This window comes from Myotis myotis, unplaced genomic scaffold (assembly GCF_014108235.1).
Source record: "Myotis myotis isolate mMyoMyo1 unplaced genomic scaffold, mMyoMyo1.p scaffold_m19_p_3, whole genome shotgun sequence".
Taxonomy (NCBI): domain Eukaryota; kingdom Metazoa; phylum Chordata; class Mammalia; order Chiroptera; family Vespertilionidae; genus Myotis; species Myotis myotis.
In genome coordinates this window covers 42,188,653-42,204,782 of record NW_023416335.1, presented here as the reverse complement: position 1 = coordinate 42,204,782, position 16,130 = coordinate 42,188,653, and the positions used below count along the sequence as shown (strand labels likewise).

The 16,130-nt window shown below is 40.3% G+C and overlaps 1 protein-coding gene across 1 annotated transcript in view; it reads left to right on the top strand.

The window, feature by feature from the left end:
- GPC6 (glypican 6) overlaps nt 1-16,130 on the top strand; it is a 1,123,860-nt gene that overhangs the window by 997,316 nt on the left and 110,414 nt on the right. Inside the window, exon 5 of the mRNA XM_036297016.1 lies at nt 6,975-7,105. Within this exon, the coding sequence (XP_036152909.1) occupies nt 6,975-7,105 (131 nt within the window). The remainder of the gene's footprint in view (nt 1-6,974; nt 7,106-16,130) is intronic.

Sequence of the window (16,130 nt, the reverse complement as noted above, 5' to 3'; positions counted from 1 at the left end):
CTCCTCAGTGTATCCTTACATGGCAGAAGGGGTTAGGGAACTTTCCGGGGTCTCTTTTATAAGAGCGCTAATCTCATTCATGAGGGTTCCACCCTCATGACCTAATCACACACACCACCCCCCCCAGAGACCCACCTTTTAATACCATCACATTGGGGATTATGTTTCAACAGATGGATTTGGGGGCACGCTAACATTCCATCTATAATTGGCAGTGTCACTTCCACTGTATGCTCTTAGTCACAGTGGTCACGAAGCTAACCCAGGTTTAAGGGACAGGACATAATCGCACCTCTTAATGGCAAGCAAGTCAGAGGCTTTGTAATCATCTTTAATTGGCAAAGGGGCACATCATAGGGAAATAATGCTGTTTTGTATCGCTTGGTAATGAACCAAGCAGCTATAATCCAAACATTAATTAAACATACTAAAGAGCATCAGCTATACATCTCACAGTCATCCGTGTACCTTTTGCTCCTTTGGTCTTCACATCTGTTGCTGTCAATACTCCCGAAATGTCTTGAAAGTTATTTCCTCTCCTTCCCACTTCCGCTGTCCAAAGGTGCCTTAGGATAGTAACCTTTGTTGAGAGCTAATTATATGCTAAGCAGTTTGCTAACAACTATACAGGTACTACCTCATTTGATTCCTCAAATGGCCACAATTAAATAGACATTGTCATAATTTCCATTTCACAGATAAAAACAATGAGACTTGGTGAATTAAGTGACACGCATTATCTCTCAACCATTTAATGGAAAGGCCTAAGCAAAAACCAGGCACCTGACTCCATCTAACTGAAGTCAGTTTCCTCACTCCTAATCATAAAGTCCAGGCTTACAGGATTGGGTAGCCTTGGCCCAGGGGGTGCAGCTTTACCTGCATCCTGGCTCCTCACTTTGCATGGCACTTTCTGGTTGAGCTGCTATACCCACCCTCTGTGCTAACACAGTCATAGCATATCTGTTATACCAGTTATTTCTAATTATCTAAACGTTATTCTCCTTTTAGAAACAGAAGTTACATATACTGCTTGAGTAAGACAAAAGTCTTTTTTGTTTAAAAAGAGAAACAAAACTTGGACAACACAGGAGATTTGTGCAGAAAAGACCTGATGATCATTAGCTGACATTTTAAAACTGCCCCGATTTAATTGGCAATAGACAATAGCTCCAAGAACACAGTAAAAAATAATGTTCCAAATATTTCAAAATATAAATGGCACAGAAATAATTAAGACAGCACAGGATGGCAGCCGCTGAAATAAGTAATGGCCATGTTGTGACTTAATTGGTTTCAGAGAAACTTACCAGCTACTGCCTTGGTGTCATAAAAGTCACGTGTGTTTCCTTCACTTCGGAAAGAGAAATAAACATGGCTTTACTCAGCCCCAAAGAAGAAGGAAGTTTCTCCTGGTACCTGGGGAGCTTGACCAGTGAAAGACTTGCCCAGCAGTTGGGAGGCGAACCAGTCAAGCAGAAGCACAACGGGCTGCTCTGTGGGCTGCACCTACCCTCTGGCCATCTGGGGTCTGGGACCCAGGGATTGCTACCGTTCACTCCCAGGCATTTTGCTAGTCCCAGCTCTGGCCTGCCACTGTTACTTTCTTACCTGGTAATATGTCTAAACTAGACTCCTACAGGCAGGAGCTGTATGCATACCCTTTATAGTGGAAATGCAAAAGAGTGGGGAAGTTGTCTGAAAAGCTACTTTTCCTTTTGTGGCCCTGGGGTATCTTGACATGCAAATTCAGTACAAAAATGAGAACTGGGGGAAAGGGATAATTATATTATAAGGCAACATGTATTTTCAGGCTTTTTGGACATATAATTGACATATAGCATTGTATTAGTTCATAGTAAGTCTAGTTAACATCTATCACTGTACATAGTTACAATTTTTTGCCTTGAGATGAGAAGTTTTAAAATCTACTCTCTTAGCAACTTTCAAATATGCAATAAAGTATTATCGATTGATTAGTCACCATGCTGGACATTGCATCCCAAGACTGATAACTGGAAGTTTGTACCTTTTTACTACCCTCACCCATTTCTCCCACTCTGTACTCTCTGCCTCTGGAAACCAACAATCTGTTCTCTGTGTTTATGAGTTCAGTTTCTTTTTAGATTCCACATATAAGTGAAATCAGGTGGCATTTGCCTTCTCTGTCTGTCTTATCTCACTTCACATAATGCCCTTGAGGCCCTTCCCTGTTGTCACAGATGGCAGGAGTTCCTTCTTTTTGATGGCTGAATAATATTCCATTGTATAGGTATATGTACCCACCTTCTCTATCCAGTCATCTCTCAAAGGACACTTAATGCTGTTTCCATGTCTTTGCTCCTTTAAATAATGCTACAATGAACATGAGGGTTCTGATATCCTTTTGAGAGAGTGATTTAATTTCCCAGAAGCATAATTACTGGATCATATGGTAGTTCAATTTTTTAATATTTTGAGGAACCACAATACTGTTTTCCATAGTCATTGCACCACTTTATACTTCCACCAGCAGTTTTCTTTTCTCCATTTCTGTAGTTGATCAGCACAATAATCATTCCTACTCTTTTTTTTTAAAAATTGTGGTTAAAAAAAGAAAGGCACATAACATGAAATCTACCCTCTTAACAAAATTTTAAGTGAATATTACAGTATTGTTAATCATATGCACATTACTACTCTTAATAATGACCCTGGGGTATTTCAGCTAATCTATTTTGGCTTTTGAGTCATATATATATATTAGAGGCCCGGTGCACAAAATTCGTGCATGGGGGGGGGGGGGGGCCGTGGGTGTCCCTCAGCCCAGCCTGCACCCTCTCCAATCTGGGATCCCTTTCACAATCCAGGACTGCTGACTCCCAACCACTTCTGCCTGCCAGCCTCATCACCCCTAACCACTCCCCTGCCAGCTTGATTGACACCTAACTGCCCTCCCCTGCCGGCCTGGTTGTTCCCAACTGCCCTCCCCTGCCGGCCATCTTTGACCACATGGGGGTGGCCATCTTGTGTGTTGGAGTGATGGTCAATTTGCATATTACCTGTTTATTAGCTAGGATATATATATATATATATTAGTCTAAACCAGATTTAAAAATCAGTTTAAAGTAGCATATTCTGACTGGTGATTAAAATTAAAAGAAAAGTAAATAGATATATACCTACATCAAAAATGTATCATTATAAGTTAGTTACATACTTACAAAGCAAATGAAATGAATTGAGATAGAGAATGGAAATATAGGGGCAAGCAGTTTGAGCAAATGTGGCCTTTGGGTTACATGTTTAATACATAGAATCATCAATAGGCTTGCCTTTTTGCAAGACTAAGCAGGCAACTGCTTGGAAAATGGTCACCTTGAGCATTTTTACCACGGCAGGGTCAAAAATGAGGCGAGGAGTTTGCAGACCCAGGAACCTAAAGGCAAGCACCATGAGAAGGAATAGGGAACAAAAGGATTGACATCACCAGAGAGAAACTCCCCCACTTGATGATATGAATCAAACAGCTTTTGCCTGACTTATTGAAGAGAAGGTCTGGTAGAGGAGGAGTGCTTTAATGTAATCAATTAAGAGAACCTTCTCAGAGATGTTTTAGATCCCATAATTTCAAATTATGACACTATACTAAGTCCTTTTGACCCAACCCCAAAATGTGCATCTTTTTTCCCAGAGCACAACTGCTTTCAGACTTCCAGTCGAGCCAACATTGTTAACTCAACCCAGTCATGTTGAGATAGACCAGATATGCTGTGATAGACCAGTACATATAATGATTTATGCAAATACTTATATAAAGAACACAATTAAGTACTTCATACTTATCACTTCCTTTAATTGCACTTTTTAGTAACTCCATGGTGCCAGTTTGTGTTGTTTTGTGTGTGTGTGTGTGTGTGTGTGTGTGTGTGTGTGTGTGTCATGTACAAGGATTTCTTGGTTCTTTTAGCAGGATACACCTGTCTAGAGAAACTGGCTCATTTGTTATAATTAATCTCCATCAAAAAGCCTGTTGGAAAGTCAAACAGGAAGGGGGATTATGTTTTATGAACACACAAAGCCGATATAAAGACGTAAAAGAAACAGACCAGCTCTCAGGCACCAGTGAGCCACCTTCAAAACCTTAAAGGAGAAAACATATTTAATATTAAAATACTCCAACCAAACAATATGCACCTTCGGTCTATATCCCCAGATAATTAGATCTGAAAGATCTAAATACATTGCTACTTTTGTTGTAAGATTCTGCTGTGACATACACAGCGAGGTCTGCATTATCTAAGAAAAGAAGTCAGAAAGTGTCGAGCTTCTCTGTGAGTCCTTGTTGACAGTTAAGTTTTCTAAGTCATGTGTGTCCATGAGGATAACATGGGCAGAGTAATGGGGGCCGGGACTGGAGTAGAGGGACCTCCCTGATGCTCCAGGTGCTGCTCTGGATGCATTTGCTGTCACTCATCCCATAGGTGTGGAGCAAGAACTCAGTGAGGGTGTGCAGCTGAGAGAGCCAGGAGACCCTGAAAAAGCTGGTGCTGTTCACAAAGCCTGCTGACTCTCTTTGCTTCCCAGACAGTACTGTAGCTTTCTTATGAAAAATTATCTGTCTTAAAAGGTTTCTCATGTGCCTCACTCATAACTACTTATAGCCCTGGAAATGTGGTGAGGTTAGACATTAGTTGAGCTTGGTTGGATATGTAATAAAAATAAAATTTGCTTTCCTTACACTAATACTATAAAACAGCTACTCTAAATAGTGTTTTACATTAATAATATACTACATTTAAAAAGCATATAATAACCCTGGCCAACATGGCTCAGATGGTTGGAGTGTCATCCCATACACTGAAAGGTGGTGGGTTTGATTCTCAGTCAGGACACATACCCAGGTTGTGGGTTCAAACCCAGGCCAGGAATGTGTTTGGTGGCAGGGGGAGGAGAAGTAACTGATGGATGTTTCTCTTCTCTCTCTCTCTCTCTCTCTCTCTCTCTCTCTCTCTCTCTCTCTCCCCTCCCCCCAAAAAAATCAATACAAATTAAACAAATAAAAAACAGATTGTATGATATATTTATAGTTGCATGCTTAAAATATTCATGCACTTACAGGGGAAAGAAAACATGGGGCATATACCAAACTATTTACTCTAGAAAGGGGGACTATGCACACTCTATTCTGTGACCCAAAAGCTCAGAGATTTGTCCCCTGGCCATTTAACTAGTTAGTGACAGGGCAAGGACAAGAACCCAGGGCTACTAACCCCTAACTCCGTGGTCAGCAAACTCATTAGTCAACAGAGCCAGATATCAACAGGACAACGATTGAAATTTCTTTTGAGAGCCAAGTTTTTTAAACTTAAACTATATAGGTAGGTACATTCAACTTTAAATTCAACTTTAAATTCACGGTTTTTGTCTTCTGTTTTTCTTTGCTTCTTCTTTGTAGCCATTTCAAACAGGGCACCTAAAAAAATGTTTCATTTTATAATAATAAAGCCACCAACACAAAAAAATTACAATTCTTAAATTGGTGACAAAAATACCTGTAGGATTTGCAGCTGGTTGAAAAATACAGGTAACTTTATGCTTTGAGTAGGTACTTTTGTCACCCGCGCACAATTTGCGGACGCGACTGGCACTAACCACTGCACATGAGACTGCTGACTGACTGGCTCCCTCAACTCCTGCATGAACCGCGCACACCTCCCCTGCGCTGTGTATCCCGCTGCCCACCTGTGCTGCGTCTCCCGACCTACCGACACCCCCACTTCTTCTAACGCCACTTCTTCAAAATAGACTCGCCCAGGCCGAAAACCGACTTCTGCGCATAAGCCGCGAAGTTTCAATCGCGCCCGCGCATGGTATTTTGTGGAAGAGCCATACTCAAGGGGCCAAAGAGCCGCATGTGGCTCGCGAGCCACGGTTTGCCGACCACTGCCCTAACTCATAGCCTTTGCCTCCATATCACTATCACCATCTTCTCCAGAAAACTAAAGCTTCCCAATCAATACTTCAGCTCACTATAACATCATAGACATTTTTGAGAGTTTATAATGGGATAGGAACCATAATAAGCCTTGAATATACAAAACCAAGAAAGATAACTTGCCCTATCCCCAAGGGTGTCAAGATGCAAAACAAAACAGCATGCTAGGTAAAGTGAGAGAACAAACCAGGTCTGTTCCTCAGGAAATCCAGAAATGCTTCACATACATAGATATGCTTGAGTTGGGTCTTGACATTTGTGCATCCAAATTCACACATTACTATTTCTCCAATATTCTCCATTTTCCCCACACTCCCGAAGAAATTAGGCTCCATCTTTGAAATGCAGTGGATCCCTGACCTAATATTGGTTTGTCTTGTTTTTATTGTATGTGGGACTAGAGGTCCAGTGCACGGATCCGTGCACCAGTTGGTCCCTCAGCCTGGCTTGTGGGGATTGGGCTGAAACTTGTTCTCCGACATCCCCTGAGGGGTCCCATATTGTGAGAGGGCAGTTCTTGGGTGATACATCCCCAAATCTGGCTCCCTCCTCTCTGGTTCCAGGTGCATCACCCAAGAACTGCTGCTCCTGCACTGAGTGTCTGCCCCCTGGTGGTCAGTGCACATCATAGCTACTGGCCGTTCACTTAGGCTTTTATATATATAGGTAATTTGCTATATTCAATTTTCTTACTCTCTTCTTTTGTTTGTTTGATTTTTTTTTCTTTTGGTTTATTTTCTTACTCTCTTAACTTGAACTTATTTTCTTATTTTCAGGTCTGCTTCTGTACATGTAAAATATCAGTCTTCAAATGAAATAAAATACTTCTCTAAGATTTAGTCATTCATTCCACTTTTTTTTAATTTGCCATATAAAAGCAAATAAAAATGTGAACGAAGGGATATTTTTCAACCAGTCGTGTTGTGAATATTTAAACACAGGTTAAGAACCTGAAGCTCTCAGTTCTCAAATATATCATGCTCCTGTATTTTAACAGATGCAATGCTCTTGGTGGCAGAGCGACTGGAAGGACCTTTCAACATTGAGTCGGTCATGGACCCTATAGATGTCAAGATCTCTGAAGCCATTATGAACATGCAAGAAAACAGCATGCAGGTGTCTGCAAAGGTATTTGCATTAGTCATATGTCTACTAATAAGGAAAGAGCAGTAATCTAAAAATTAAGTAACTAGATATGTCGGCTGGGATTATAAATTCTAATATATTGTCAGTGAGCTTTTCCTGTCAAGCTACAAATTTGCTACTTCATTAAAAATGTCTAACAAAATGGCATTGAGAAAGGAAGCAATCTTTTTGCTCACAACTACTCAATCATGAAGAAATTATTGGCTGCTAAAAAGTTTCAGAGAGCCTCAAGTATATTGACTAATCCCTGACATTTGTGAGCAATTTGTGGGGGGAAGAGTGGATTTAATGTTTGAAATGTCTACACACTCTAACCCTGTTCTCTCTTGAGGAACTTCTAATTATATCTTCAGCTGTGCAAGCCAGGCAAATGTTCTGTATGTTCAATTGTAAATAATTAAACATTCCATCTGACTTCCTTTTTTAAGACTATGGTGTAACCTTCATTAATGTATCTTCAGGGGAAAATGCTCCTTTGTATGAAGTCAAACACACATTCAAAGAAAAAAAGTAGTTCATTTTCATAAATCATGTGAGATGTAGCTTTTGGGTTTGCAGCTGCAGAACACAAATACCAGGTGCAGGATTTTGATTTGTTCCCACCCACTTGAAGATAAACAGGACCCACCTTAAACAAAATTGAGAAGTTTGCAATGGGTACCCAGCCGTTCCTTCATCACCCTTTTCACCCACAATGATGACTGCATAATGCCCTTCTGTTCTTTTGACCAGTCACCTTGTCCTGAAACACTAACCAAATCTATATCAGTTTTTTAAACCTGGTGACTGACTGAGTGATTGCATTTTAACAGAAAGTCATTCATACAAATAAATATCAGGCAAAGAGTTGGCTTAGCTTCCTTTGATTTTAAAATCCTTTGTGAAAGGGATTTCAAATCTAATCAAGGAGGAGGGAATGGGTGGGGGTGGGGAGAGCAGAGAGAGAGAGAGAGCCATAGAATCCAACTAGGTCTCTTGGCTGAGTATGAATCAAACTAGATTTGGGCTTTTCAGGGTGGACTAGTAGAATGTCGGGAAGGAAGAAATCTGTCCTGGGAGATGGATGAGCTGAGAGTTTCATAGGCCTTGTCCTGGGTTTTAATGAGTTTGTGATATCTGGTGTAAAGAAGGATTCTCTAAATTCGCCATTACCTGTTAGAGAAATAGCACATTTGATGGTTCCATGAAAATATATTTTCTTTCTTTCCTATCAAAAAATAGCAGTCATGTAGTCCTCTCAAACCTATTGCCTAGAAACAAATGAATGTTGCTTTGAGAGGCCAAACATCCCTGCAGCGCTTGAGTAGCCAGGCACTAAAGTTGCTGATGTTCAAACTGCTCTAGAGAAAAGGGCATGAAAAACCACATAGACAAAACTGTCTGTGACTTGAGAGCACCCCACACTTCTTAGAGGCAGAGGGAGCCCATCGAGCTAGGCATGTACATATACATGTTCAAGTCTAATTATTCTATTAAAAATTCTCTAAGTCTTAGATGGACTCTTTTTATTACCAGAATATGGATGAGACATTTTTGTGGAATTTGTCCAACTATTTTAGAATAGTATGGCTGTTCACAGGACTATACTTTTTATTGTACTATTACAAATATCCCCATTCTCCCCAACCCTTTGTCTCCCTCCACCCAATCCCCACTCTGACCATCACCACACTGTTGTCTGTATCTTGGGTTATGCACATATGTTCTTTAGCTAATCTCTTCACCTACTTTCATCCAGTCCTCCTTTCCCCCAGCCCCTCTGACAGTTGTCAGTCTGTTCCACGTATCCATGCCTCTGGTTCTATTTTGTTAAGGAGGCATTTCTTTGTAAGAATTGTCAAAATCAGGAGTGGAAATAATATACAACATGTGAGAGTACACTCACATGAGAGTTTATAGTATGAAGGGTCATAAAATAGTAGTACCAAAAATGTCAAATGAGCTAGAAACATGTTTAAAAGGTGTATCTGGGAATCTTGACATAGAGAAAGGGGATGGAGTGAGTTAAGGAAGGGAGAAGAGGAGGGCAGCTGGAACTCTGTGGGAAAGAGGGATGGGACAGGAGGCAGAGTCTGATCGGAAGAGGGCAAGGAGGAAGGAACAAAGCCAGCCTGTAATATAATGGAAAGTACAAGGTGGCTGGAATTTGGCCACATCTACTAGGAAACACTGACAGGATTTGCTGATGCAATGGTTATGTTCTAAAAGAGGTTTTATTTCTTCAAGGGAATAGAATTTGGAAACATGTAGTTTTATTTTCCCTACAAGCCACATCCATGAAAATCACGCATGCACTAAAACCTAAAATCTACATTCCAGCTAAGAACTGAGTGGTTGAATTTTTCCCTTTTTCAAGGAACCCTCAGTCACTGTTGATAGTCTCATCAAATTTGAAGTTCCAGATTCCGCTGGAGTATTTGCATAAACAGAGACTTTGTTAACTCCTAATAGGTGAGCTTCAAGTGAGACCAGGAACTGATTCCTAATTGCAGGCCTGACATCCTGAGAGTTGTAAACCTTACAAATGACAAAGACTATTTACTCCAGGATATTATTGACAACTTCTCCTTAGAAAATCATTTGCCTTATTACAGCAGTTATGGATAGAACTCATTCCCAGTGCCTCTTTCAGAAAAGCAACAATATTTATAACTATCCTTATTGAGTGCTTCCCACCAAGGATTGTGCTGTGCTTTATATTTATTACAAGGAACATAACAATGCTTCCCCCTTACTTTCCAGATAAGCAAACCAAGGCTTAGCAAAGTTAAGGAATTTACAAAGATGTCATGGTGCTTGAAAGTACATAGAGGAGTGCCTGACTACAGAGCCCACATTTCTGGTCACTTCATCACAATGATGTGGGTGCCTACAAGGCCAGTCTCACACAAGGGCAGGGTTCGGGAATACTTGCTGGCTAGATCAAGTATTAAGAGAAGGTTCATGAAGATGGTAAGGAAACAGAGGAGATAAAGCCAGGACTCAAGTTGTCTGTCTTTCTGTCTGATTCTGTTTACAAATTTACCTAAATGCTACTGGAGTATTTCTCTTATATGGACCATCATTCATTGCTTCCAATCTTTCCTAGAGTTTTAATAGTATAAAATACTAGAGACCCAGTGCATGAATTCATGCATGGGTGGGGTCCAGGAGACCTACCCCAATGGGGGCCCATCGAGCTGGGCTGGTGGGAGGGAAGTGCCATGGGCAGTTGGCCAGCCAGCCCTGCCCCTGATCGGGGGGTGGGGAGGACAATCGGGGCCTGGATCAGGCTGGTTGGCTACCGCAATGCATGTCATAGCCACCAGTCGTTCTGGTCATTCTGGTTGCTTTGGTCGTTCCACCATTTTGGTCGCTGGGCTTTTATATATATAGATAAAATTGTATTTTTTCTCCCTTCTTCTATCTGAAGGCAAAAGATGAACACACCACAATTCTAGATATGAAATCTTCCTCCTCCAATACAGTGATTCTCATCATATCTGAAGTAGGAAAGAGCAAATCTTTTATACTTCATCACTGAGATCATGAATTAGTTATATTACAAACTAATTAAAAGACCCATTGCCACTATGCATGCCCATGCTCCACTCTTGTCTTAGATCTGTTTTTATAGGTATTCCTCTCCTATTTAGCCCACAGCTAAGCTACTAGGGCTAAGGCACACTGACATTCCTTTTAAAAAACACACTAGAGGCCCAGTGCATGAAATTCATGCACAGGTAGGATCCCTAGGCCTGGCCAGTGATCAGCGCCAATCAGGGCCTTCCAGCTGCTGGCCGGGGCCTTCCATCTGGCTGCTGGCCAGGGCCTCCCTTCCCTGGCTGCTGGCTGCCAGCCAGAGCCTCCCTTCATTCTGCTCCATCTCCTGGTGGTCAGCACACATCATAGCGAGCAATCAAACTCCCGGTCGAACTCCTGAGGGGACACTTTGCATATTAGCTTTATATATATATTTTATAATCAATCTTTATAGTCAAGTTATAATATGTTGGCAATAACATTATGGCACTCGTCTCAAACTCTTGATTTGTTTTTGCTTTGTACAATATACTATATATGGTGTATATTATATAATACTAGAGGCCCAGAGCACAGACTCGTGCACTGGTGGGGTCCCTCAGCCTGGCCTGCACCCTCTTGCAATCCAGGACCCCTCGGGGGATGTTAGAGAGCCAGTTTCAGCCCAATCCTCGCAGGCCAGGCCTAGGGACTCCACTGGTGCACAATTTCATGCACCGGGCCTCTAGCATGCATATAAGCTCTTTGGTTAATCTCTTTCTACCCCCCCTCTCCCCCTTTCCCTCTGAGATTCATCAGTCTGTAGCATATTTCCATGCCTGTGCATTGATCATCTTCCCCCTGGTGGTCATTGCACATCATAGCTACCGGCCGATTGGCCGGTCAGCCAGTCGGCCAGTCAATTAGGCTTTTATAAATATAGATATATGTATACATGTTTAAAGACTGGGAGGAGCAGCATTTTTAAACTTTTGTTGGTTCTTTTTAGACAAATAATCACTGGTAACAATGATAATCATCATGCTTACCATTAGTTGAGCAGCTTCTATATTCATTCAACAAATTCTCTACTGTTTACCAGGCATGAGAAACACAGCAAAGGACAAAACAGATTCTCTGCCTTTATGTCAGTCTCTTTCTAGATGCCTTGCATATTTATTTTAAATCCTTACTGCCATCTTGTAAAGCATGCATTCCCTGGTTTTACAGGCAGAAATTGTTACATTAGAGAGATTAAGTAGTTTGTCTGAGGTGTTGAATCTAACAAGTGGCTGATCAGGGATTGTAACCCAGAACTGTCTGATCTAAAGAAACAGATTTTCCCAGTGTGCCACTGTTTCCTCAGTGTCTTCCCCCCAGAACTAGACATATTTCAATACTAGAGGGACCAGCCATTTCAGGTAAGAGAGCACTGTTACCTGAAACCTACTACAGGGAACCTACTGATAAGAAACTCAAGCTGCTAGTTCTTCAAACCCCAACTAAGCTTATTGCATTCACCAACTTCACTGTCTTCATCAAAGAGAATTTCCTTCATTATCCTACCACTTCTTCTTACCCACCCAAATCAAAGAATTTGCAGGCTTTCAGAAAGTTCCCAAGAGAAGGAAGAAAAAAACTATGAATCTCTGCCTGTGGATTTCAAATGTGTTGATAATCACTTTCTTATCCTATCAGGGAAGATGAAACTCATCTCACTCAATATAACTTAAATATATTAGGAGTAATTTCAAATCTAATCCAGGAAAAGATTGGTTTGTCAGATATAATCTAAATTAAGAAGGAAGACTTACTAAATTCCAATTGAAACCATCCATTCAATTCATACTTATTACAGACGAGGGTAGAACCCATTAGAGAAGAGCAGGATAGCTCTTCAGGTACTTAATTTTCTCCAGACAATTCTTTCTGAATCTAAAGCTCAAATAAAGATGGGGGGGAAAAGCCTCAGAGAACAAAAAAGGAATATAATAATTTCCGCCTCTAGCTGGCGGGTCTTCGTTTCCTCATCTGTAGAATGGGGGGTTGATTGAAATGTCCCCTTTCCAGCTCTAACATTTAATACATTATCTTTTCATTAATGATTAGGTTTCTTTTTCTGGCATCTACTTAACATTTTTTTCTATGGAACTTTTCCTTTCAATATATTCAGGTAGAAATAACATCTTGGGAATTCACATGGAAAAAAAGTATCTTCTTTTTAGCTATGAGGACATTTTTTTAGAATTTAGTTTAAATAAATATGTTTATACATACCTGTAAAACATGTTAAACATACATGTAAAACTTTGAGCCCCTGTATTACATATTTCCTTAAGGCCATAAACATTATTCTTTGTGATGTGGTTACTTGTGTAATTACCTCCTCCTTCTGGGATTATAAATTAGTGGAGGACAGGAAGTACATCTTGCTCATTCTTACATTCTACAGAGAGCCACCTTAACATGCCATTTTACACATGGAAGAAACAGTACATTCTGTGTAATTGAATTCAGAACATGGAAGTATAATGCCACAGAGAGTTCAAGAAGAAGGAATAGAAATGACCTTAAATGTACTTGAAGTTAGTCTAGTATTCTTAAAAATTGCATAAAAGTTACAAGGCAAATTATTTATCTGTCTAAACTCAAGTAATTCACATTAAAAAGGAGGATGCTGCTTGAATTATCAGAGGGATCACTTCACATATTGGATAAATATCTAACCACAGTGCTGTACACCTGAAAGTGAAATAATATTGGTTATCTACTGTAATTGAAAATTAAAACTTAGAAAAATAAATGAAAAAAAATATTCTTCTAAAAAAATGAGGGTGCTAGTAGCACTCATTCATGGGATCATTTCAGAGTAAACTGATATAATCCATGCAAAATGCTTAGCATGAACTATGTCAAATGAAAACCACTCATAAAAGTTAAGCATTGTACTAGTTGTTATTGAAAATGTCTATAATACAGAAATTATAAAGAGCATTGACTCCATGGTTTTACCTCTTTGATATAAGTCTGGTAACTTATCTTTAGAATCTAAGATCAGATGAACAGGTTTAGTATAAACACACCTGCATTTAAGTCTACTCATGCATGTGATATTTTCAATAGCAGAGAATCACCTCAAAAGGGACTCAGACTTCTGTCTGGCCTATGACATAGCACTGAATAAATGTCTAGTCATCAGACCTTCGAAAGAAGCAGGCTAGAAGGAAACACAGAATGGGTGCAGATCATGTCGGCAGCCTGACATCTGGCCTGTGCCTATCGGCAGCACCAATGCCAGTAGAGCAAAGGTTTAGAGGAATTTCAGTGGCCTCTGCCTACTATCACATTATTCCTACATTAAGGGAATAATTGATCTGCTCCATTGACAAGTGGTTCAGTCCCTTCTGTCTGATCTCTGATAAAAAAGCCAATGGCCATGCACTTTATAAAGCTTTATTTCTATTTCTTCTTTAGTTTTCTTAAAAAAAAAAAGAGTAAGCTCTCAGTCATTTTTAAATTCAGAATTTTTTTCTGGTTATTCAAAGTTTACATTCTTCCCATCAGCTCTTACTTATAATATTCCAGCAAGAAGCAATGACCTTAAACATCTTTGATTCTTTGATCCTTCGTTTCTACATTTAAACACACACACACACACACACACACACACACACACACACAACTAGAATCTGAGAATCCATCCCATTCTTGTTTGTAACATTACTGAATAATAGGGCCAGATTTTTCAGATGCTAGATACAAGAGGGAGAGGAGACACCATTTTTTTATAAAGAAAAATGAAGTTTCGAGAAAATTGCTTATGATGTATTTATCGGACACGCACACAAAGCAAGCTAGTTTTAACTTTTCTTCCAGGTAAAAGGAACACTTTTTTCCTCCTTTTGATGATAAAATGCAACTCCTGATTATCCATAACCTTAGGAGATTTATCCTAAGACTTTTCTTTCATTTTAACTTTAGGGCAAAAGATGAGAAGATTGCATTTACTGTAGTGTACTCAAGAATCTGTGATTGCAGCTCAGTTCAGTTTTTAACACACACTTAGAGCATTCTTAAGAACAGAAGTTATCTGCTCGCTCTCCTGAAAGTGTTCTCCAAACCTCTTCCTGCCTTAAAGAGAACAGCTTCCCTAGAACTGTGCTTCCCATGGACAGTAGATTACTGTGTCAGGGTTAGTGTTAGTGGCCTCTACCCATTCTCACAAATACACAGTTATTCCCAGCACTTACCAATTCCCTTCTCTCAGGGATATGCAGTCTGGTTTGATACTGGTACAGGCATTGCCCAGCCAGTTGATATTTAAACATGTGAAGGAGCTACTTCTGTGTGCTTACAGCCACTTGTTCTGCTGGAAAACTTGGAATAAGATATGGTTTTCTCTTTCTTCTAGCACAATATCTTCATCTCTTTCATATCACCTCCTCATTGTACTAGAATATATCTTAAACATTATCCAAGTAGCTTAGATGCCCTGCAAAGTGAAAAAAATCAATAAATTATTCACTCATACATTTCACTTGCTAGCTAAACAATATATTTTTTAAAACACAGTGTTCATTGGGGTGAGTGACAAAAAGAATTCTTGTGTAGAAAATCCAGGCTGCCCGGGACACAATTTTCTGAGTTTGCTTTAGCAGCAGTAAGAGTTTTCATCCCAAATCTCTCTCTAGCCCAGATTACTCTCCCGATCACATCTGTTTATCCAGCTGTCTGCTGCACACCTCCACCTGCCACCTCAAATATACCTGCCCCAAACTGAGCTCACGGTCCTCTCATAAACCCTTTTCTTCCCCAGGGTCCTCTATCCCAAAGAATGCCTCCTACTGCTCTTTGGTCCTTGCCAGAAACCCTGCTGGCTCCTCTTCTTTACCCTCATACTCAATCCATAAGGAAACCAATTGAACAGTCATTCTAAATATATCTTGAATTTATTCACAGCAGCTCTCTAATTCTATCGCCTCACACACGGGTTATAGAATCCTGAATAATTTCCTGCCTTGGTTTTGCCACACTCCAATCCATTTCCCACAAGGCAGCCAGAGGGATTCCTGAAAGTGCAAATATGTTCACATCATTCCCCTGCTTGATATCATTCCATGGTTCTGTCGCCATTAGAATAAAGCCAAGAGGTAATCCTGCAAGATGTTGTCCTCACTGTGGCCCTCCAGGCCCAGTACTCACTACTCCTCCCACCTTATATTATTGAAGCAAATATTTATTGAGCATCTATTATCATCTGAGTACCATACTCGATGCTGTGGGTAGAGGTCGTAGTGAATAAGACCTACAAAGCCTGAGTCTTAATAGAAGCTTTAATCTAGGAGGTAAGAGAACCTCTATATGTACCAGACATATGGGACAGCCTTGGCTTTGTGGCTGAGAACCATCCTCTGTTATCCATATGCTTTTGTACTTGCTGTTCCCTCATCCTGGAACGTGCTATCTTCTCCACCCCCCACTCCAAATACACACCATTTGCCAGGCG